Genomic DNA, 23,168 nt, shown 5'->3' on the forward strand with positions numbered 1-23,168 from the left:
AGGTGGAGAGGAACAGAGCATTTTGGGTACCAGGTGGAGAGGAACAGAGCATTTTGGGTACCAGGTGGAGAGGAACAGGGCATTTTGGGTACCAGGTGGAGAGGAACAGGGCATTTTGGGTACCAGGTGGAGAGGAACAGGGCATTTTGGGTACCAGGTGGAGAGGAACAGGGCATTTTGGGTACCAGGTGGAGAGGAACAGGGCATTTTGGGTACCAGGTGGAGAGGAACAGGGCATTTTGGGTACCAGGTGAGGAGGGGCATGTTTCTGGACTCCCTACTGTGAAAAAATATGGAACAACAGTATAGTCAAATATAAATATCATGTTCTAGATTTTATTACATCTGTTATTACGAGGTATTTAGCGAGGCTTTTAACTAAACTAGAATTGTCGACACAAGAATTAAATTAAATATATTTTTACATTAGTTTCTGATTTGACAACTGTGATGATTTTTGAATCATCGATAACTGTAGCTTTTAGTTCTCAAACTGGAGTATATAGTATTTAATTATATATCATTTTGTTATGACTTTCTCCTATGTAAATAATTGACTGTAAATGTGTAAACTAACAATTATAAATATACAAACATTTACGAGTGAAATATTTGAATATGAATAATTTCATATCGCATGGTACACATAGCACTGGAAGCTTATTAAAATAAAATAAAACTGGATGAATTTTTGTATTCGTAGTGTTGGCTGCTGTATAAATGTTGTCTAGATTAAGTGATGTGTAATACAATCCCCAAAGTGTAATTACCTAAGTGTAGTTACAGGATGAGAGCTACGCTCGTGGTGTCCCGTCTTCCCAGCACTCTGTCATATAACGCTTTGAAACTAGTGTGAGGGTGTGAGTATTCAGTTTAGGCCTTGAGATGATTTCGGGGCTTTAGTGTCCCCGCGGCCCGGTCCTCGACCAGGCCTCCATCCCCAGGAAGCAGCCCGTGACAGCTGACTAACACCCAGGTACCTACAAAGCCAGGTAGATGCCGTTGTCAAAACTTTAAAAAGATTACACGTTAACTGTCCACGGTCTGATATGCTCATCTAGTTTAACATTTAATTGCCTTAATGATTTAAAATCAGTATTTTTCGTGACAATTCGAATAATCATGTTAATTTCTATTTTACCATTTTCTTATTTTGTATTTATCAACTTGTATCTGTCAGTCAGTAGTGAGCTGTATTTTGTAAAGATTTGAAGCTAATGGTGTCCATTTTGTCCCTCTGGCGAGCGAGGGATAAGCCTAATGGTCCTACAGTCAGCATTAGGCTTCTCCATTTCGGTTCATTGTGCTATTTTTCAGATATATTCTGTTAAAAAAAACGTTGAAGGAATTTTTATACAACTTTGGATTTTAATAGTTTCATATTCATTCTACCTTAATATTGTCATGTTTATATTAGACCTACGTCAATGATTTTTGTATATAATAACGCTGTAGGCGTTCCATAAGGTATTAATTTTAACGCCATTTTTTTTCAAGGATTCCTACAAAATTAAAGTTTCTCATTATCTCGTTTCTATATATTACCTACAATGTTGCATTGTAACGATGTCCCAACTGCCAATTGGGGGCTTCTACTACCTTAGTTCTTCCTCCTTGCCTGCAGTTATATATATATATTGTGACGGTAAAGCGTTGGTGTTCGGCTGTTTCAAAAGCTAGGGGCAGGGCCTCGTCACATTAAAGAAGAAAAAGAGAAAAGCTGGAACTTTCGTCTGTGGTAAGGTAATGGGAAGACACACAAAACACAAGTAAATTTAACAATGAAATTTTAATTACGTTAGAAAACAAGACATGAATAAAATTGAGCATAAAATATAAAAGACAAGTCAACAAACAAAATAATAAGAATAATCACTGGCAAATGAAAAGTTACGTTAAGACAAGTGAGTTATAGCAAAGTAAATAATAAATGATGATGCCGGAATATTGGCTTCGAGCTGCCACCTCCCTTAGTACACGTAAGCCAAGGCTTAGTCTACCAATGAGAGATGTCACCTGCAAGGAGCACTGGAATATTCTGACGACTCTGGGCCGCTGCAGCCCAGACATCAACTAGTGGCGGAGGGTGGAAGGCAGGTGCGACGGGACACCAGCCAATCAGCGACAGGCAGGCGATGGACAAGCAGTTTGCCGGTTACGGTGGCGGGGGCGAGCAGGTGTGCCGGTGTGCTGGATACGTTTTGCTCTCTTGGTAAAACGTTTTGGAGATACTTGCTGGATATATCTTCTATATTATCTGTTGTAGTGACGTACTTTGGAGGGAAGAGCAGGCTCAATCTCTCTTGAAAGAGATTATCGTCACAATATAATATAATTTTTAGATATTTGCATTTCGTGGATCTTTGTAGGGGATGGGTTTAAGGTTAAGTAGAGATTGAATTTGCAACTATTTGCAATCGCCCACAATAATGCTATCCTTTATAATCCCACCACAATAGTATTGAAATCCGTCACGGTAACCTAAACCATTATTGCAACATTTCAGCGTACCGTACGGAGCTTGCAAACCTCCTGAAACTTATACCACTCTTGGAAACCCTCCACAGGCACCTAAACAGTTGTTGTCAAGAATGACTAATGGACAAAATAGGTCTCTCGTGATAAAACATTTTTTGTAAACAATGTCAATTTGTTATTCTTAAATTGAAGTGTAAGCAATGTTATATTTAGAAGAAAAAGGTCAATATTGATGATGCACTTGTGAGGTGATGGGTAATGCTTAGGAGAGTGGAATGTAAACATGGGACTCACTCCTCACCTTGCGGGGTTATCTTGAGGTTATCTTGAGATGATTTCGGGGCTTTTAGTGTCCCCGCGGCCCGGTCCTCGACCAGGCCTCCACCCCCAGGAAGCAGCCCGTGACAGCTGACTAACACTCGGGTATCTATTTTACTGCTAGGTAACAGGGGCATAGGGTGAAAGAAACTCTGCCCATTGTTTCTCGCCGGCGCCTGGGATCGAACCCAGGACCACAGGATCACAAGTCCCGCGTACTGTCCGCTCGGCTCCCCAAAGAGAGGTGTTGGTTTATGGGAATTATAGTGTATAACTAGACTAAAATGTTTATGGTATACGCGTTTATTTGGAGCTTTACCCGTAGAGGGTCTCTGGAGTTGTTCTACCGCCTCGAGCCTATCATTGTGGTCAAGGTCGACTTGTGGTAACTTGGTCCAACAGGCTGGCTGTTGCTTGGAGCTGCTCGCAGGCTCGCATATCCACTACAGCCTGGTTGGTCCGGTACTTCTTGCAAGAACTTGGCTAATTTGTTCTTGAAGTATACTTTCGCTTAATTTTCAAGTTTTCAGGCGTATCTCTCAATCTCAGGCAGTTCTTAACACACTCACTCTCATGCCTACCTTGAGGTTACCTTGAGGTGCTTCAGGGGCTTAGCGTCCCCGCGGCCCGGTCGTCGACCAGGCCTCCTGCTTGCTGGACTGATCAACCAGGCTGTTGGACGCGGCTGCTCGCAGCCTGACGTATGAGTCACAGCCTGGTTGATCAGGTATCCTTTGGAGGTGCTTATCCAGTTCTCTCTTGAACACTGTGAGGGGGGGGGGCCAGTTATGCCCCTTATGTGTAGTGGAAGCGTGTTGAACAGTCTCGGGCCTCTGATGTTGATAGTTCTCTCTTGAACACTGTGAGGGGTCGGCCAGTTATGTCCCTTATGTGTAGTGGAAGCGTGTTGAACAGTCTCGGGCCTCTGATGTTGAAACCTTTACATCCTTTCTCTAACACTGAATAGTTGCTCCTAAGCATTACGAAGTTACACACAGAAATCGCAATAAACGTGATATCCAATATGACCCTAACCTAACCTATCATGTCTACCACGCATAGAAAATGTAAATGTCTGTGAGCAGCTGTGTTTTATCGTACGTCATAGTTTCTTCGTTCTGGATTTTGATGTTAAAATGTGGTGTAGTATGTGTGAGAGGACGGGTTGAAGCGACAGTCTTGTTTCTTGCAGGGTCTGAGCTCAATCCCGATGCTCCGCTTAGATGGGTCCCAGTCCTTTTTGCTCAGTCCGCGTGTCCCAGCTAATATTATCCACGCACCCTTGCAAGTAATATAGTCACCTTGGCTTTGCATTTTCTCATAATTTCTCATTACTTAAAAGGAATTTTAAAATTCCTTTTATTTCAATTGAGTAATTTAACAGCGTTGTATATGTGGTTTCAGTCTTGATAGTTTCTTGGTTTCCATAACGTAGGAACTGGAACTTGTGTCTGCATTTAAACATATTTTTCCGTGACTTGATTACCGCACCAGATTGGAGTTTGCGGAGTCCTCCGTATTCTCTCGCGTGAAAATCGTAGCGTCATCTGGAAACGTTCGCCGAGAATGCCTTCCAGATGATCGGGATTAACAAGGAAGTTTGTAAGATTATTAAACAGGGTATAAAACTTAATTGGTAAAGTTGGCAGAATGTTGCGGTGAATGGCACTATTGGCCAAACAGATAAGATCATATCATGGGAAGCATTTTAACTTTGATTACAGCAAACGTGGATTTACACACACACACACACACACACACACACACACACACACACACACACACACACACACACACACACACACACACACACACACACACACACACACACAAATGTAGATATGATAGAGCCCAGTAGGCTCAGGAATCTGTACATCAGTTGATTGACAGTTGAGAGGCGGGACCAAAGAGCCAGAGCTCAACCCCCTCAAGCACAACTAGGTGAGTACACACACACACACACGCGCGCGTACGTTCGTTCGTGTAACCACCAGGTACCCATTCATTGCTGGGTGAACAGAGGCATGCAGTTAAGGATTTGCGCCTAGTCAATCCTCCCCGGCCAGGATACGAACCCAGACTATATAGTTCGCTAAGCGCAAGGGATGTTTGCGTCTTACCACTGCGCCACGGGGATTCAACATACATTTACACAAGTACTTACGAAACCTGTACATCTTTTCTCAATCTTTGCCATAAAACTATTTAAAGAGTTTCGAACCTTAATAGTCGAATGTTATTGTTGTAAACAGCCTTCTAGTGCTTCAGAGTTTATGAACTGTTTACATATATGTAAACTTAATAGTCGAATGTTATTGTTGTAAACAGCCTTCTAGTGCTTCAGAGTTTATGAACTGTTTACATATATGTAAACTTAATAGTCGAATGTTATTGTTGTAAACAGCCTTCTAGTGCTTCAGAGTTTATGAACTGTTTACATATATGTAAACAAAACCGTCAAAGGTTGAAGATGTACAGGTTTAGGTGAAGCTGCCTAAATGCTTGTTGAATCTAGGTAATTAAAATGTAAGTTCTAGACATCATAGTCTCATGAGACTATGGAGTTGGGCTCTGGTTATCGGTCTGGAGTGGCCTCTCCTGGGTGCTAAGCCAGGGTAGGTTGATACGGGGGGGAGAAGCTGTTACCCATGCAGCAGGTCCATGACGATTGTGCTTAAATAATAATAAATTATTCTTCCAGGGAGGGCTCCTTAGTACTTGAAATGAGGTAATTGTTATGTGCTAAACTACTCTACTGTACACTTTAAGGATTGTTGTGTGTGTGTGTGTGTGTGTGTGTGTGTGTGTGTGTGTGTGTGTGTGTGTGTGTGTGTGTGTGTGTGTGTGTGGGGGGGGTAATCGCCTGTCAATTATCTACGTCCATTCCAAGCTCATATTGGACTCTTGAAAAGTGGAATTTCCTGAATATATATTTTGTTTTGACGTACTGACAGTTTGATCATAGGTCATAAATACAGAAAGTCTTTGGTAATGATCTATTTGTCAATATATCACCAGTTTAAACATATAAACTGATGATAATACAGAAATGTATCCAATGGAGCGGTTAATTACTTTTTTTTAATGAATGAAATTTGAATATTTTGACGAACTTGAATCATGATTTAACGAAAAAAATGTTCATATTTGTTTGTTTTTAACTGATGTAATTTTCGAGGGACTAAGTTATGACGGCTCACCCGCCAAAAAGAATTTCAGTAAAAATAAATTAAATTTTTGAGTTTTTTTAACTCAATTTTTCAGCAAATTCTCTTCTTAAATTTTCCAATTTGTTTGAGAATCAGATGATTGATTGATTGATAAAGATTAAGCCACTCAAAAGGTGGCACGGGCATGAATAGCCCGTAAGTGGTGGGAGAATCAGATGTTTAACTCCGAGGAACGTATAGCGATATAGTTGTGTGTGTACGATATAGGAGTAGCCTTATATAGTGGTAAACAATAATTAATGTTTTTGAGAAATTATAATAGCATACAGCTTGTAATTAGTTTTATTATAACCTGATAACAATTATACAAAGAGTAATATATATCCATATATTACATTATATTATATATATACATTATACATATATACATTACATTATATGGATAATATATCCATATTAGTGACTGATATGCTCATGGGTATAAATTGTATATAATTGTTTTATGAAACATCACAAAATTATAATTGAGACATAATGACATAAAAAGCTTTAAATGCAAGTTTGTTTGTTTTATAACGAGCATTGTACATATTATATATTGTAAGAAATTACATTCTTTCCATCAGAATCTTGGGGATTAGTGCGGATCTTCCACAAGATTTAAAATTAAATATATAATAGTAACTCCTTAATAAGTTACAGAAAACGTGACATTCTGATGGCTGAATAGAAAACGTAATATTTGGGGGGATACTAAGGTAAATCTGAGATAAATGTGTTTTTGTCGCAGATGAGGTGCTGGAGGAAGGGGGCTGCGCGCTTAGTGTGCGGGACGTCAGCGAGCTGCTCCACGCGCAGTATGCCATCATCACAGGTCTGTTGCTCCTCCTTGTTTACTCTGACTTGCACGCTGTTTGCTCTGTTAATTTGCTCGATTGTTTGTTCAAGAAACATTATTTTCTTTCCATTAAGGACGGGAGATTATACGCTACACATTCGTGCTTGCATTTACGCAAGCACAACTAGGTGAGTACACACACCACACAACGCTCGCACACAATGTGTGTGTGTGTGTGTGTGTGTGTGTGTGTGTGTGTGTGTGTGTGTGTGTGTGTGTGTGTGTGTGTGTGTGTGTGTACGTGTGCGCGCGTGCGTTCGCGTGTGCATGTTAGAAATATATGTAGATATAATAGATAAAAATAGATTGTTTAGAAAGGTGGGGTCCAAGAGCTAATAGCTCGATTCTGCAAACACAAATAGTAAACATACATATATACATATAAATAATTTTTGGGTGATGGAATTTTTGTTTCAAAAGTTGATTTAGGAAATTGGATTAGCTTCAAGATTCCTCGGGCGTGTTTGTACTGGGAATATTACGAGGTTGACCAGGAAATTAAATAGGCTCTGAGGCAGCGACTTTTAATTGGAAAAAAAGACATTTTTTTGGACCAACAAATAATACAATCGACTTGAGAATGGTCCAGGACGGACCGAAACGTCGTCGTCGTCCCTTCACCTTCTAGTGTGTGGTCTGGTCAACATATTTCAACCACGTTATTGTGACACCTCGCCTGCAATTTAATTCCATAATCTAGCTTCTTTACTCCTTCATATAAACATGTTTGAGAAGGACAATAAATTCGTTTTTGGTAAATGTTGCTTTAGAGAGTTGACGGTAAACAAGAAATACTGGAAGGGTGAGGCTGGGTCGGCTCCGTGGCGCAGCCCAGGGGCCAGATTCACGAAAGCACTTACGAACGTGTACATCTTTTCTCAATCTTTGGCACCTTTATTTCCAATTATTAAACAGTTAAAGAGCTCCGAAGCACCAGGAGGCTATTTATAACAATAACAACAGTTGAATGGGAAGTTTTCATGCTTGTAAACTGTTTTATAAATGTAACCAAAGCCGTCAAAGATTGAGGAAAGATGTACACGTTTGTATGTGCTTGCGTGAATTTGGTTCCAGGGCAGTAGGCAACTGGACAACAATGGTAGCTCACCCTGACGCTACACAGTAACGCTGCGCACAGTAATTCACAGCAACTTATCAGCAAGTCACAGTCAGATAATGAAAGCCATAGTGGGTGTGGGGGGCGGGGAGAAGGGGTTCTTACTCGAGTAATCCATCTCCCAAAGCGAGCCACGACAGCCTAATGGGTCACCATTTTTGTCTACCCGGCATTTCGTAATTATTTTAACTGGCGTTGCTTCGTAATCATTTTAACTCGGCTTGGTTCCTTAATGGTTTCTCCCTCGTATAATTATATCTTGCTGTAGTATTATGTTCCTTATGGTATTAGGTCGCCCGTGTACTCGCCTATATGTGCCTGCAGGATCGAGTATTAGCATTTGGATCCCGCCTTTTTTTGCCCTCGGTTTAAAGCAATGACTTTTGTTTCTACTACACGCACCTGGATACATAGGATAAAATTGACCTCGTGCGCTCAAACATAAAGAAATAATGCGACTACAATATATATAAATGGAAGAGAAACATACGTAAGGCGAAGGAAAACGTAGAAAAAAGACATCTCAGGCTTGAACTAATCTCACACGAGGACCTTCACCACAGAAAACTGGTCGGTAATTGAGCACTAACTCAACTAGTTGATGGTGCGGCTGCTTCTTGTAGACGTCTGCTAGTATGCGGTAAAGGGATCATTTCCGGTGTGTTATGACCTAACTTGCTTCAGATGGGGAAGACCTTCACCCTACAGGAAGTGCCCGTTGCTAGAGGGTGGCCGTTGTAGGTAGGGACGTGTTTTATTATATGTGATGCGAACGGTTCCTAAGGCCTAGATTAGAATTTGAATGTATTAGCTACATCTCTTTAGCTAATGGGTCATTGAATAGTTAATTGTTGCAGCCCGGAGATGTTGGTGTGTAATCAGCTATTTAACCGATGGAGTTAATTGTTATGTGACAGTAGTGAAATAACGCTGTATAAAAGCAATATTTTTAGATTATGAGTTAGGGAGTCGGTCGGCCGAGCGGACAGCACACTGGATCTTGTGATCCTGTGGTCCCGGGTTCGATCCCGGGCGCCGGCGAGAAACAATGGGCAGAGTTTCTTTCTTGCCCCACCGGTCCCATCCCAAATCCTTATTTGGATTTGAATAAGGATTTTGTAATACCGCTCTACTGTAACACCACTCTATTGTGTACCACTATAATGGAACACCACTATAATGGAACACTACTTATCCTGAGTAACACTTCCTCATCGGTTGCACTTGATAACACTGTTATGAGCTGACATATGATGGTTACACCGGAACCAAAGGTACACTGCCAATAAGGAAATGCTAACACAAGGATTAAATACGCTGCCACCATCTGCCTTTGACCATTGAAACTATATCAAGCAACGAGGCAAGAAACATTGCTTGACTAGGAGAGTACTTTCTATGACTGTCATTAATTATGAAAACGGTTGTCAGCCACTATATCCAAAAGGCTAAGAGGATTCAACAATTGACACAGACGGGAAATTTAACGAGTTTATTGAGACCAAAATTATGTCAATCACCACTTATAAATGCTCCTCTAACACTGGCAAAAAGTTAAGAAATTTGGACATGTAACAAAAACTCAGAGATCACACACATTACCTCAAGCTATCTGTCTCTCCCGGGCTGAGATGTTCTTCACAGCCCCGCTCTCGATCCCGGTGTACCGCCCTCTGCCCCTCCTATGTTCCTACAGGCCCTCTATATACAACCCCCCACTGGGGGGAGGGGGAGATCTGCTGTTGCTACCCACCAAAAGTGTACAAACACTCAAGAAATATTTCAAAAAGCTTGTTTGACATTCACCATACACTCTTCAAGAGAGGAGTTATTAATTACGTGTGTGACTGACCTCTGACCTGGCCAAAAGGGGGAGATCCAGGGATGTTTACACATAAGAATCTGGAGTCTAATTTCCTTGCATGAAATATTACATACTTGAAACTATGCTGACTAAGACTAACCCAGGAATTTTTAATCAATATACAAGATAAACCGGAGGTCATCTGGGCTGACCTCTTGGAGAAGGCTTCCCTGGGTGTGAACTCTAAGGGGGGGGGGGGTCCTGGGTGTTACAGCTTGGGATGGGACGGGGGGGGGGGCAAGGAATGGTGCCCAACCACTTAATGGACAGTCGGGGATTGAACGCCGACCTCCATGAAGCGAGACCCTCGCTCTACCGTCCAGCCCAAGTGGTTGGGCATACTGCGGGAATGTACCCAACCTACCTTGAGATGGTTTCAGGGCTTAGCGTCCCAACGGCCCGGTCTTCGACCAGGCCTTCCCCAAACCTGAATAAATAATAGGCCTATAGGTAGGTAGGTGAGTAAACACATTTGTAGCCATAGTTGGGACGCTCAACCTGTCATTAATGACCCTCCCCGGTCATTAATCATTGGTATTTTGAATGTTGTGAATATGGCATTGACTCATCGCGCGGACTTGTACGTAAAAATGACTTAATGTTGTATGACATCTGTTATTAATTGTCTATATCTTTTAATTGCCAGTTTTTTACCTCTAATATCTTCCGTTTATTTTTCTGTCTCTCACTTCCTGTCTCTTTCATTAAATCGCAAACCTAAAAATAATTTCTTATTCTGTCCACCAATCAGCATGAGGCCAGATTCGCGAAGCAGTTACCCAAGCACTTACGAACCTGTACATCTTTCCTCAATCTTTGACGGCTTTGGTTACATTTATTAAACAGTTTACAAGCATGAAAACTTGCCAATCAACTGTTGTTATTGTTATAAACAGCCTCCTGGTGCTTCGGAGCTCATTAACTGTTTAATAATTGTAAACAAAGCCGCCAAAGATTGAGAAAAGATGTACAGGTTCGTAAGTATTTGCGTAACTGCTTCGTGAATCAAGCACCATGGACCCTGACTCTCCAAAGAGCCCTGTCTAACACGCCTGTCTCTCTCTCTCTCCCCGAACCCCTGCAGGCGGCAAGTCTCGTGAGGGCTGCCCTATCCTCACCTTTCCTGACAGAGGCAACTTCGCCCAGCTGGCGGATGAGGAATATCGCAAGCTCATTATCTACCTCACATCTGTACCCTCGTAAGTACCCTGCGGTCTGTTGCTGTGAGGGGGAAGGGGGTGGTATATTTGAGGTGACCCTGGAATTCCTTTTTGCTAAGATTTTTTACGATGTGAGATGTTGACCAGACCACACGCTAGAAGGTGAAGGGACGACGACGTTTCGGTCCGTCCTGGATCATTCTCAAGTCGATTTGTCGCGATTGACTTGAGAATGGACCAGGACGGACCGAAACGTCGTCGTCCCTTCACCTTCTATTGTGTGGTCTGGTCAACATACTTCAGCCACGTTATTGTGACTCCTCGCCTGCATGCGATAAGAGATGTTAAGGTTTAATGTTTTTTTTTCCATATGCTTTACTACCTCCTTTGTGACGTGGTGCAATCTCTGGTCTTTTGAGTGTCTTGTTCTAGAGTCTATCTCGTTTTTCCCGCCTTTTTCCGCAAGTCGCCGACTTTCCTCCTTTCCCGCCTTCTCCAGCTGACCTGGAATTCGATAACGCCAGAGCCAGATGGGCTTTTAGATGAATTAAGGAGCGTCGAGAGAGGCGTGTGGGGGGGCCTTGGCGGCGAGGGCTGTGTCTAGAGTGACGCCTTCTCGCCCCCCTTAGCTTAATTGTGACGTATGGGTAGGTGTTAGTGACGGGGGAGGATAGGGATGGGGGTTTGGGGGTGGTGGGGAAAGGGGATTATGTGGCCCGCGCCCCTCCCCACTGCTGGATAGAGAGTTGCTGCCGCATCTCGTTGAAAAGAATGTCTTAAAAAAGTAGTTTTATTTAGGAGTGATGCCCCACAAAACCACCCGCGTGTTTGGGCAAGGTTGACATGCTGATTGATTGATGAAGATTAAGCCACCCAAAAGGTGGCACGGGCATGAATAGTTACCTTGAGGTTACCTTGAGGTGCTTCCGGGGCTTAGCGTCCCCGCGGCCCGGTCGTCGACCAGGCCTCCTGGTTGCCGGACTAATCAACCAGGCTGTTGGACGCGGCTGCTCGCAGCCTGACGTACGAGTCACAGCCTGGTTGATCAGGTATCCTTTGGAGGTGCTTATCCAGTTCTCTCTAGCCCGTAAGTGGTGGCCCTTTTGAGCCATTACCAGTATCAATAGATGATACTGGAGATCTGTGGAGGTGCGACTGCACCCTGCGTGACAGGAGATGTGTCCCGTCTTGACACGCTGGTTGATAGTCACATTAATGGGATCTCTGTCATGCACCTGAACCTTTCTGCAGCTTGATTCTGTTCTGATGTGTCAAAGACTGTGTCAACTCTTCCTGCTTTCTTTGACCGTGACATGATTTTATTTATAGTCATTTTAGCAAACTTTCCAAAGCTTGACATAGAACTTACAGCAGCTATAGTTTAGGCAAGAAGTATGAAATGAAAAAGTGCAGGTATTCAGGACTGAAGGGCTGGATTTAACTCTCAACTCTTTTTATATTCCACTTACCTGGGCTCAAGGAGACTCGAACCGTGGACCCCACGTGTGTGGTGTCGAAGCTCTATTGACCGAGCTATTGAGTAGTCTTTATAATGTGCATGACGGGCGTGGGTCAGTAATTCCTCTGAGCTTCAATAGTAGTCAGGGAAAGTCGAAAATCCCACTATGGCAGCAGAAGGCTGCTTCTGGAAACTTTCCTTATTAAAACCACTCAATAGCTCGGTGGATAGAGCTCGATCGATAGATATTAGTGTGTGTGGTAGCCTAACCTGTTCCTCCTCCCTCTGGCAGACTTCAGGACGCGGACATGGGATTTGTCCTGGTCATTGACAGACGGAATGATAAGTGGAACTCTGTCAAGACCGTCCTGCTCAAGATCTCGGTAAGTATGAGAGGTGGATGGTGTTGAATAGTGAGAAGGTAAGAGGAAACGAGGATTGAGTGTGAGTGAGTGAATTACGAGCAAGCGAGTGCGCGCGAAAGAACAAACTGAGAAAGGAACCAACGAACCAGCCCGCCCGCCCGCGCGCGGGAAACACTGAAAGCCTGGCGGGAATAATGTTTGTAGAGTAATATGTTCTTTTATGCTAATTGAATTAGCTGCAAAGTGCCTCACTGTATAATGCATAATCTGCGTCAAGTTGCTGGGCAAGCTGCAGTCTAAAATGGAATTTAGTCGGCATTTTAGGTCAAGTATTTTGAAACATGCAAAGTCAATTTGTCATTCTTTTTTAAACGCGAAATTTTGAAATTACTTCAATTTTTAATGTTAGGATATATACAGTATATTAATATTTGTATGATTTTTTTAATTTTTTTGTTGCGTCGGATTTGTTTTATCAGTGGATAATTGAGTATGAATTTTTCAATAGCCATTATGCTCGCTGTTCATCCATCGGGAGCCTGACGGCTGAGTGGACAGCGCTCGGGATTCGTAGTCCTAAGGTTCCGGGTTCGATCCCCGGCGGAGGCGGAAACACATGGGCAGAGTTTCTTTCACCCTGATGCTTTTGTTTACCTAGCAGTAAATACGTACCTGGTTGTTAGACAGCTGCTACGGGCTGCTTCCTGGGGGTGTGTAACAAAAAGGAAGCCTGGTCGAGGACCGGGCCGCGAGAACGCTAAGCCCCGAAATTACGCAGAAATCACAATAGCGTGATGCATGAAATGAGCAAATCCACAAGGGCCGTGACGAGGGTTCGAACCTACGTCAAAGAGGATCCCCCGAAATCATCTCAAGATCAGTGTAGGCTACTCGTTGCATGGTGTGTATGATTTTATCCACAATTATATACTATTCCCAGATATTTTAAAGTATTAAGTTGCACAAAATAACCCCAGGATGATTTTGCTGTGCTTGAGAAGTGTTCACAGTTAAAGATGGGTTTTATTTAACTTTTGTACACAAAGCGTTATTGCTCATTGTCCAGAGCCCCCGCTCCTGTGCAAGGTAAGTCCACTACGGGCTCACCATAGCCCGTGCTACTTGGAACTTGTTCCGAGTAGCTGAATCTATCACAACAACAACCTGCTCATTTTCTCTTTGCTTGGATAAGTAACAGCTTGAAACTTGCAGGTCGTACGTCTTATCTGCAACTCTTAACAATTTTCTGCGTTGCTTTTTATTGCAGGGTTTCTTCCCTGGGCTCATCACAGTTGCCTATGTCCTGAGACCGGCCGGTTTCTTCCAAAAAGCCATCTCTGAGGTCTCGAACAAGATCTTCAGGGATGAGTTCAAGTTCAGAGTAAGTAAGAGCGGTTAGTTCACTCTTATGGTGGGATAGGATAGGCTAGGCTATGCTAGGCTAGGCTAGGCTAGACTATGCTAGGCTAGGCTAGACTATGCTAGGCTATGTTATGCTATTGTCTTCGTCTTGGGTTGCAACAGACGGAAAAATACATCAATATACATATTTCACCAAGTTGCAATATTTTGAATATATATGAGGATGTCTTTCTGGCAGGTTGTGGTGTGCAACTGTGTAGGTGACCTCCATGAGTACATAGACAAGAACCAGCTGACGGAAGACCTGGACGGCTGTATCCCCTATAATCATGATGAGTGGATAGAGCAGAGAGTGGTAAGTTAGCCTATGATAATTATAGGATCATGATATGTGACCCCCCCTCCCCTCCTCCCTGTTTTTTTTATTTGTTGACAGCAGTAAATTGAAATGTTGGAAGTTGCCAATGACTTTATTTTGCTAGCCTGAAGCACTGTGACATGTTTGAAACACTGGTGATATAGTATGGCACATTGTAGGGCTTTAGATGCACATTATAATTATTATTTGTTGATGGCCTTAAATTATTTTGCAAAATTTTGGCATTTTTTGGCTTGCATTTATTTATCCTTATTTTTTTGCAAATTTTGGTTGTTGCCATTATTTTTGGCTTGTTTGGTAAACTTACTTGTTTTCAAGTGACTTGTTGAATTAAGTACATAGAGTGTTTTGATACATTATCTTCATACAGCATTGATTTGTACTTCAGTTACTGGTAAGTTTGTCGCTGTCTCTTCACTGCTAATTCTTCACTATATTGTTTCTCTCAGTGAGTTCCTTCTTTGGTATTATTCACTTGGACTTCGTTTGTGTACATTATTATACATTGTTATACATTAATATGTGCCTTGAGGTGTATGTGAAGTGGAATGTCATATGCTGACATGTTAACAGCCGTTTATCATCTTTGTGCTATATTTAATTTCAGGTTTTATAGTAAACTTTCAAATACTTGTTTGAGATGAATTCAAAATAAAATTATCAATTATTCTGACTTCTGCAGAGTCCTGTTGTTTGGACGATCATAAACTCGTGAAGTAATCAGTATAGTCATGTGATTAGTCCCTGCATAGTACGGTTAGTTTGGTCACGTGTAGATGCGTTGTCAGGGCCTGGATTCGCCAAGCATTTGCATGTCCAATTGCGAAACCTGTACGTCTTTATGGTTCTTTTATGGGTCCCCTCCGTATCAATGTACCCAGGTTTTGCGCCCTGGAGAGGGAGGGGACCTGCTGCATGGGTAACAGCTTCTCTGTATCAACCTACCCTGGCTTTGCGCCCTGGAGAGGGAGGGGACCTGCTGCATGGGTAACAGCTTCTCTGTATCAACCTACCCTGGCTTTGCGCCCTGGAGAGGCTACTCCAGACCGACAACCAGAGCGCAACTCTACAGTCTCCTGAGACTGATGGATGTCTACAATCATCTTAACTCAATCATAATTGCTAAGGTTCTACAGAAGAGTCGACCAGCTACTACGATGTTGTTGTGGTCAAGCTCGTAGCACTTCAGAGCTCGTAAGTGTTTAATACGAACACTTTACGACCTCTGACGCGCTACGAGGTTGACTGAACAATGTCAACATCGTATTAGTACTTCGGAGCTGGTCAACTCTTCTGCACAATCTTAGCAATCATGAGTGAGGAAAGATGTACCGGTTTCGTACCTGGACACGTAAAGTGCTCCTACATGTGACGTGTCGAACGAGTCATGCAATAAGGAGGTTGTTACTGCTTATTTCTGGCATATGATTACTAAAGATCTGATTTATTTTCCTAAATTCTTGCTCGGTTTTTTGTTGTAATTTTTTTTAATTAAAATTATAACCATTCTGGTTTCGATGGCAGTTATCTAAAGAATGAATAAATTCTGGAAACAGGAAGTCCTCGAATTCTATTTCTAAATTGAAATTCGGACGGGACGGACATAGCCCAACCTGTTCTGGTCGGCGTAGACTTAGGTTAAATGATTCAAGAAATGTTATTAATTATCCACACCCTCGGGGCATGTTAATTCAGCCTCCAACGTTAGTTCCCCCCTAAGTTCCCCAACGTCAAGAAACTGACGTACTAAAGTGCCCCTTATCCTAACCTCCCATAGGACCCCCCCAAAAATAGAAAACGAGACAGTACGTTAATTTCGCGAGCCGCTTCTATTTTCTAGTACGACGATTTTTTGGCTTTGGGTTGAGTATACGTCAAAATGCGACGCTTAATTAGGAGGACGGGTTGGTTAATTAATCCTATCGTTTTGTCTTCTAATAGTCCTTCTAATACAGCCCATCTTCCTGAAATTACAGAACTTTCTGTAAGCATGTGGTCTATCATAATAGTATATAGTAATGAGGCTTCAGGAAGCTACTTTTTCTACTGTTTTGTATATAGGGTTCGGAACAATAAAGTTGAAAACAAAACGTATTGTTAGGCCTATTATAGCACATGTATTAGCGTGCATTAGGCCTAGGATGATTAGGTTGGGTTTTATTAGCAACATAAACACTCTTCCGGTCCAGATTCGATAATCTGCTTTCTGGTGGTCCATCACGACATACTTCTACTTTCGACCACTTCCTCGTAAGTAACGACCACTTCCTCGTAAGTAACGACCACTTCCTCGTAAGTAACGACCACTTCCTCGTAAGTAACGACCACTTCCTCGTAAGTAACGACCACTTCCTCGTAAGTAACGACCACGTCCTTGAGTGAGTGAGTGAGTACAGCCAGCTTGGGCTCGCTGCTCTGCCTGATCCGTTACACCGTCAACTACCGTTAACTTCAGTCTCCCCTACAGTGTTGCCTCTCTTTCCTGCCCTCGCCTCCACCCTTCGTTGGGGCGCCCCGCCTTCACGAGGCGAGGAGACCATTCTCCGGTGATCCCAATGTTTTAGGTTTAGCTACTCAGCACGAAGTGTCCATGTAGCACGGGCTATGGTGAGCCCGTAAGGTGGTCCCAAGCGTTGTGTTGGGTAATAAGGATGTGTGTGTGGTCTTCAGTTGGGTCGTAACTGTTGAGGATAGTCGATATTTTGGTTTTTCTTCTGAAGATGCGAATTGAATATGGTTTATTCGACGTTAGTGGCCTTGTTAGTGGCCTTGTTAGTGGCCTTGTTAGTGGCCTGCTAGCTAAGCTGTTGGGTAATTTGTGAGATTATTGTTCTGTTCCTCTCTTGCACCGTCTGTTAACTATTCTCTCTACTCATTCTCCTCCTTTTCTCGGAGCTTTCTCTCTTTGCTTTCTCCCTTTTCTCGCTCTAATCTTTGCTCTCTCTTTACTCTGCTGTCTCTTCACTCTTTTTGCTCTCTGCCCTTTCTCCATCTCTCCTTTTGTTAGCAGGCATGAAGCTTTCCCCTTACCATAGCTCACGTTGCACCATACCCTACTAGTATCCCCTTGAACGTCACCTCCACTTTCTTCCCCTCTCCGTGTCTCTCCTCTTCACTTTCCTCCATTCCTACTATCCCTTCTTGCTTCACGCTTTTTTGCATGACTTGTACCTCCTCCCCTTCCACTACAGTCCCCTACTCCTTGTCTCTGCTACATAGCCTTCCCGGCTTGGTGCCTTCTTTGATAATTTGTCTCTCCTTCCCTTCAACCTGTAGTTCTTAGTCACCCGTCGACCTCTTGTCCCTCAACCCCTTGCTCCTCCCCTGCCCAGGATGAAAGCGAGCGAGAATGAGACGGTATGCAGGGGAGATGGGGTAGAGTGAGAGAGGGGTGAGGGAGTACAGCTTCAGTAGCGGGACTTGGAGACGGTATTGTGCGTGATGGCGGAGGCTCTGGAAGTCATCGGAGATTGTCTTCTGTCATTCCTAGCTGTTCTTTCAAGACTTGTGCTGTGTCGCGGCTTTCATAGAGTCTTGGGGCTGTGTCCCATATGTCTACCTGTGTCTGTCAGAGATTGACTAACACTGTCTGTCTGTCAGTCCGTTCGTTCGTCCGTTTACATGTCTGTCTATCGTTAAAAACTGGGCTTGCGTTCAGTAATTTTCAGATTTCTCTATCCAATTCTGCTCGTTTGGTCTGACATTGACACTGATAAATACAGATCCGGTTCGATTTTGCGGTTGACTGCCACTATCACCAGAGGTCTCTTGCTCTCTCTCTCTCTTTTGCTAACTCGCTTGCTCTCTCTTGCTCGCGCTCGCTCGCTCTCTGTCTCTGTCTCTCTCTGTCTCTGTGCCTCTCTCTTTCGCTCACTCTCCCACCCACCCCTTCATGGTATTTTGCACCACTACAGCTACAGTTGTCCCCCTTCCATGGTAATGTTTGCCGGACTGTGTTTTAATTATTGGACGTAATTCTTGGTTACCATTGTAAACACTGTGAGGCATTGATGGCTATCTCTGGGAACTTAATGGTAATCAGTTACCAGGAATGGCTGGCCCGGGTGGTACCATCCCTACCTGGTAGGGGAAGAGAACTATCAGGGAGGGGGAAAGTACCAAGCCATTACGACTATATAGCACTGGGGAGGGGTCAGGATTTGGGATGGGAAGAAAATCAATGCACTGGCGAAGATTATCCAAAATGGGCCACACCAGACTGACAAACATATCAATTACAATTAGTACCAATGTAATTATATGAAAGTGACAAAGCTTTCACACACATAAGCTGCTAAAGCAGAAACTCATGTGTTCTCATTTTTTTTGGGGGGAGAGGGGGGGTGGGGGACATTTTAAAGTCAATTTTACTCGTCTCTTGAAATATGGATAAAATGAATAAAGTTATTTGTTGACTTTTTCGTATTTCTTACTCTCTCGCCTTCCTACTTTCCAGACTTGTTTGAATTCTTAGACATGTCTAAGCATTTATGTCTCGGTTGAAAGAGTGGGGGACAGTTTCATCCCCGTGAATGGCAACTAAGCCCATGTCATTTCGCAAGAGTTTAAATCCATAGCAGTGGTATTGTAGATTAGGAACAAAGCGAAAATTCAGTTTGGACTCAATTTCTTGTATGATTAATAAGTTACATAACTCGGATCACCATCAGCTCTCGCCCATTAGAGAAAACGGGCGAAGAGAAAGAGTCGATACACGCCCGATGTCGGTGTTCGATGACGTGATAAACACTAGTTCCTCTGGCGGACACGCAAGGGGGAAGTGTAGGTCGTGGCGCGGAACGTCAGAAAGTGTGAATACCTATGATTAGTTGGCGGAGCACCCCAGCGTCGGTAGGGTCACGCCTCTCGTGGGAGAACTGGTAGCGGGACTCGGTAGCGAGATCCTCCTGGCGCAGTTTTCTTCCTGTCGTGGTGCGGGAATGTGCTGCTGGGAGACAATGCCGCTAGTAACGTGTGTCGTGTTCCTCTTCGTGCCGTCAGTGCCCCGTCATACTATGTTTAAGATTCAGCTTCTAGGAACAAAAAGTTTTAACTAGCATGGGCTATAGTGAGCCCGTAGTGGACTTATTGGCACACGAGCGAGGCTGTAACTGCCCCGTCCTACTACCGCCAGGGCTGTGTTTATAGCCGCAAGGTTTAATAGTGTTGTGAGCTGTGAGTGAGTCTGGGAGCCGAGCTGGAAACTGAGGAATGTTTCTGGTGTGGTACGCGTAGTTGATACGGATGTTTGTGACATTGGAAGAGGAAAGATGACGATGTTTAATCCAATATACGAGTCTCTGAGTGACTTCGACACACTCCTTAGTGATATCCGTTTCCCCTCTAAGGGCACCAGGCCTTTCTTCCTTGATGTAAGAAACTGCAATGGGCCCGCTTCCCTACCAGGAAATGACGAGAAGTCTGGTATTGAGCTGCTCGCCTCTCTACCCCACGAAGGTAACATCTCGCCTCATTCATCCACGTCGTATGAAGATGCTTCTCACTTGTATTCATCTAAGACCTCGCACGAACTCGCATCATCTTGTACAAATATAACAAACCGATGCCAATGCTTGGAGTTCCAAAGTAATTACCGCGTCCCCTCAGAAGTTCGACCAGCTGCTCCTGTTTATTTACCCTCAGAAAAGCATCTTGAAATGTGTTGCGAAGGTCTGTACACTACTCCGTACACCTTTCGTGCAAAGCTCACTCTGCCAGGTACAGTCGTGAAGGACCCTGAGACAGAGTGTGCGAGAACTTGTAAAGAATCTACTGATCCTCATCTTCCAAATCACATGTCTCCCATTCTTTTAGATGCCAACTGGGCAATGCAAGACAAGGTATTCATCGAAACTAATTCCAGTCCTACAGGATTCCTAGCCACGAAGCATGAGCAAGCATCGTCTTCAGAATATGATATTCCAACTGCATTGAAAATGTCATTATCTCAGTTCCAGCGCGAAGATGACCCTATATATGAGGAAATTCCAAGCTTCACTGCCCATGCTATTGCCAGCAAGACCGGAAAGATTCATAATGTGTGTGGGAATGATGCGAGTACTTACCATAATTTGCGCGTCGTGGACCAGGAGTCAACGGATTTAGAGAGTTGCGTCGAAGGCTGTAGTCACGATGAGGATGCACATGAAAATGAAAACATCAGGGATATTTTTTTGACAGTAATAAAGGGGAAGCCTAGTATACCAACGTACTGGTTCACTGGGGACTCGAGATGGAAGTGGACACCCACCTGTGGTTTACAAGGCGATGGGTGGGAGGAACACCACGAGATAGACAGTTTAAGCGAGGAGATAATCAGTATTTGCAGAAATATTGACATCGAGGTCACCGTCACGGGTTCATTTCGAAGTAGTTCAGAAGATGAAAGTTTAGTGCGTAGTCAAGAAGCAAGTTGGAGCGATCTGAGTGAAGGATCTAGCCAGGAACTCAGCTGGAGCGACTCTGGTATTGAGTCCAGCCTCGACCAGAGTGTAAGCGACGCTAGCGAGGAGCTACATAATGACTTCAATGGGTACGCTTCCAGCATTGGATCCGATCGCTACCCAAACTGGAGTGAGGTTGGGACTGGTGCTCGGGTTACGCTGGAGCCTGGATACGAAGTCAACCCATTACCAGGGAACCTGAGAGTGAACGCTGACTGGTGCCTAGAACGCTATCTGAGGAAACAGGGGTCACCTGACCCAGGTCCAGATCTAGGGTCTTCATTATCGCAGGTGAGCCATTATCTTCCCCGGAAAGATGAGCAATTAGCACTTGGTTTCCCCAACAACAAATTGAGTTAGAAATTGAGTTAGTGGTCAACTCAATTTCCCCTCGGGCAGTTGAGTTTAAGGTTTCACTTCCATTCCATGTAAATATATTATATCTTCCTGCCACATAATAGTCAGGGGCCTGACAGTTGAGTGGACAGCGCTTCGGGTTCTGAGGTTCGTAGTCCTGAGGTTCCGAGTTCGATCCCCGGTAGAGGCGGAAACAAATGAAGTTTCTTTCACCCTGATCACCTAGCAGTAAATAGGTACCTGGGAGTTAGACAGCTGCTACGGGCTGCTTCCTAAGGGGGGGGGGGTGTAACAAAAAGGAGGCCTGGTCGAGGACCGGGCCGCAGGGACGCTAAGCCCCCGAAATCATCTCAAGATAACCTCAAGATTGCCATTGTAATTTCTGTATTTATAAATAAAACACGTTAAGTCCAAGCTACATTCATTGGGAAAGTTTTTAATTTTATATTTGATGCTGAAATTTGTAGAGGATAAGTCGCAATAACGTGACTGAGATATTATGACCAAACTACCCATCAGAAGATGGAGAAACGACTACCTAAGACTTGATAATGGTCCAGGAAGGACCAAAACTTCATAATTTCTCCACCTTCTGATGCAACTATTTGGCCTGGACGGTAGAGCGACGGTCTCGCTTCATGCATTCAGTCCCCGACCGTCCAAGTGGTTGGGCACCATTCCTTTCCTCCCGTCCCATCCCTAATCCTTATCCCGACCCCTTCCCAGTGCTATATAGTCGTAATGACTTGGCGCTTTCTCCTGGATAGTTTCCTTCCACCTTCTGATGGGTGATTTGGTCATCATGCTGAAATTTGGACTTCGGACAAAGTAGTGTAACTAGTTTAGTTGTTAATGTTTTCGTATAACACAATTTAAAGATCTTTTTACATACAAGACCACAATTACTCTACTGGATATACAAGGGCGACTGGAATGAAGGCAATCTGGCAAATGCCGAATTGCCCCATCCTACTACCGTGGTGGAACTAATGCGTGTTACAATCGAAGGTTGGCTTCACCTCGTTTCCTGCTCTTCCTACTACTGAATGCGTCGGTCGTATTGTAGTCAATTAGTTGATAATTGTGTGCAGGGAGAATCGTTTTCATAACGCAATGAAGAGTCTAATTAATGTAGCTTTCTGTAGCTGTTAGAGCCATTATTGAACAGCCCAGATAAAGCATTACTCCTCCAACCGAACAAAAAAGCCTCATGTATAAACGTTATCAGATCACAAAAGTTGTGCGAGTGGGAAAGTGAGAGATTTATTACATGCATCCTTGCCTACCGACGCGTTGCTGAATGCTCCAAGAACTCAGCTGGAAACTTTCTATAAAATTAAGATTAATTGGCGTAGTTTAGGCTATTTCTAGTGGCTTTATCGCTAAAGTTTAATATTAGAGGTATGAAACCTGAGAGTAATCGTGCTTAACTAATGCTACGCGTATTTCCTATTGTAGCTTTGAATATTGGAAGAATGTCTTCCTAGTATTGCTAATACAGTGTTCCAGGGTCCAGATTCAAGAAGCAGTTACGCAAGCACTTACGAACGTGTACATCTTTCCTCAATCTTTCACGGCTTTGTTTACATTTATTAAACAGATTACAAGCATAAAAACTTCCCAATCAACTGTGGTAATTCTTATAAACAGCCTCCTGGTGCTTCGGAGCTCATTAACTGTTTAATAATTGTAAACAAAGCTGCCAAAGATTGAGAAAAGATGTACAGGTTCGTAAGTGTTTCCGTAACTGCTTCGTGAATCTCGCCCCAGATTCTCTCGCAGTCTTCCCAAGCAAGGT

At 43.4% G+C, this 23,168-nt stretch overlaps 1 protein-coding gene across 11 annotated transcripts in view; it reads left to right on the forward strand.

Annotated features, from left to right (window-relative positions):
* Window positions 1–23,168, forward strand: part of LOC123773626 (guanine nucleotide exchange factor DBS) — a 544,948-nt gene that overhangs the window by 481,862 nt on the left and 39,918 nt on the right. For all 11 annotated transcript variants that reach the window (XM_069312524.1, XM_069312525.1, XM_069312526.1 and 8 more), the window contains 5 exons: window positions 6,757–6,840; window positions 10,930–11,044; window positions 12,757–12,847; window positions 14,097–14,210; window positions 14,430–14,546. In XM_069312524.1, the coding sequence (XP_069168625.1) occupies window positions 6,757–6,840; window positions 10,930–11,044; window positions 12,757–12,847; window positions 14,097–14,210; window positions 14,430–14,546 (521 nt within the window). The remainder of the gene's footprint in view (window positions 1–6,756; window positions 6,841–10,929; window positions 11,045–12,756; window positions 12,848–14,096; window positions 14,211–14,429; window positions 14,547–23,168) is intronic.

Source organism: Procambarus clarkii, chromosome 72, assembly GCF_040958095.1.
Source record: "Procambarus clarkii isolate CNS0578487 chromosome 72, FALCON_Pclarkii_2.0, whole genome shotgun sequence".
Classification (NCBI taxonomy): Eukaryota; Metazoa; Arthropoda; class Malacostraca; order Decapoda; family Cambaridae; genus Procambarus; species Procambarus clarkii.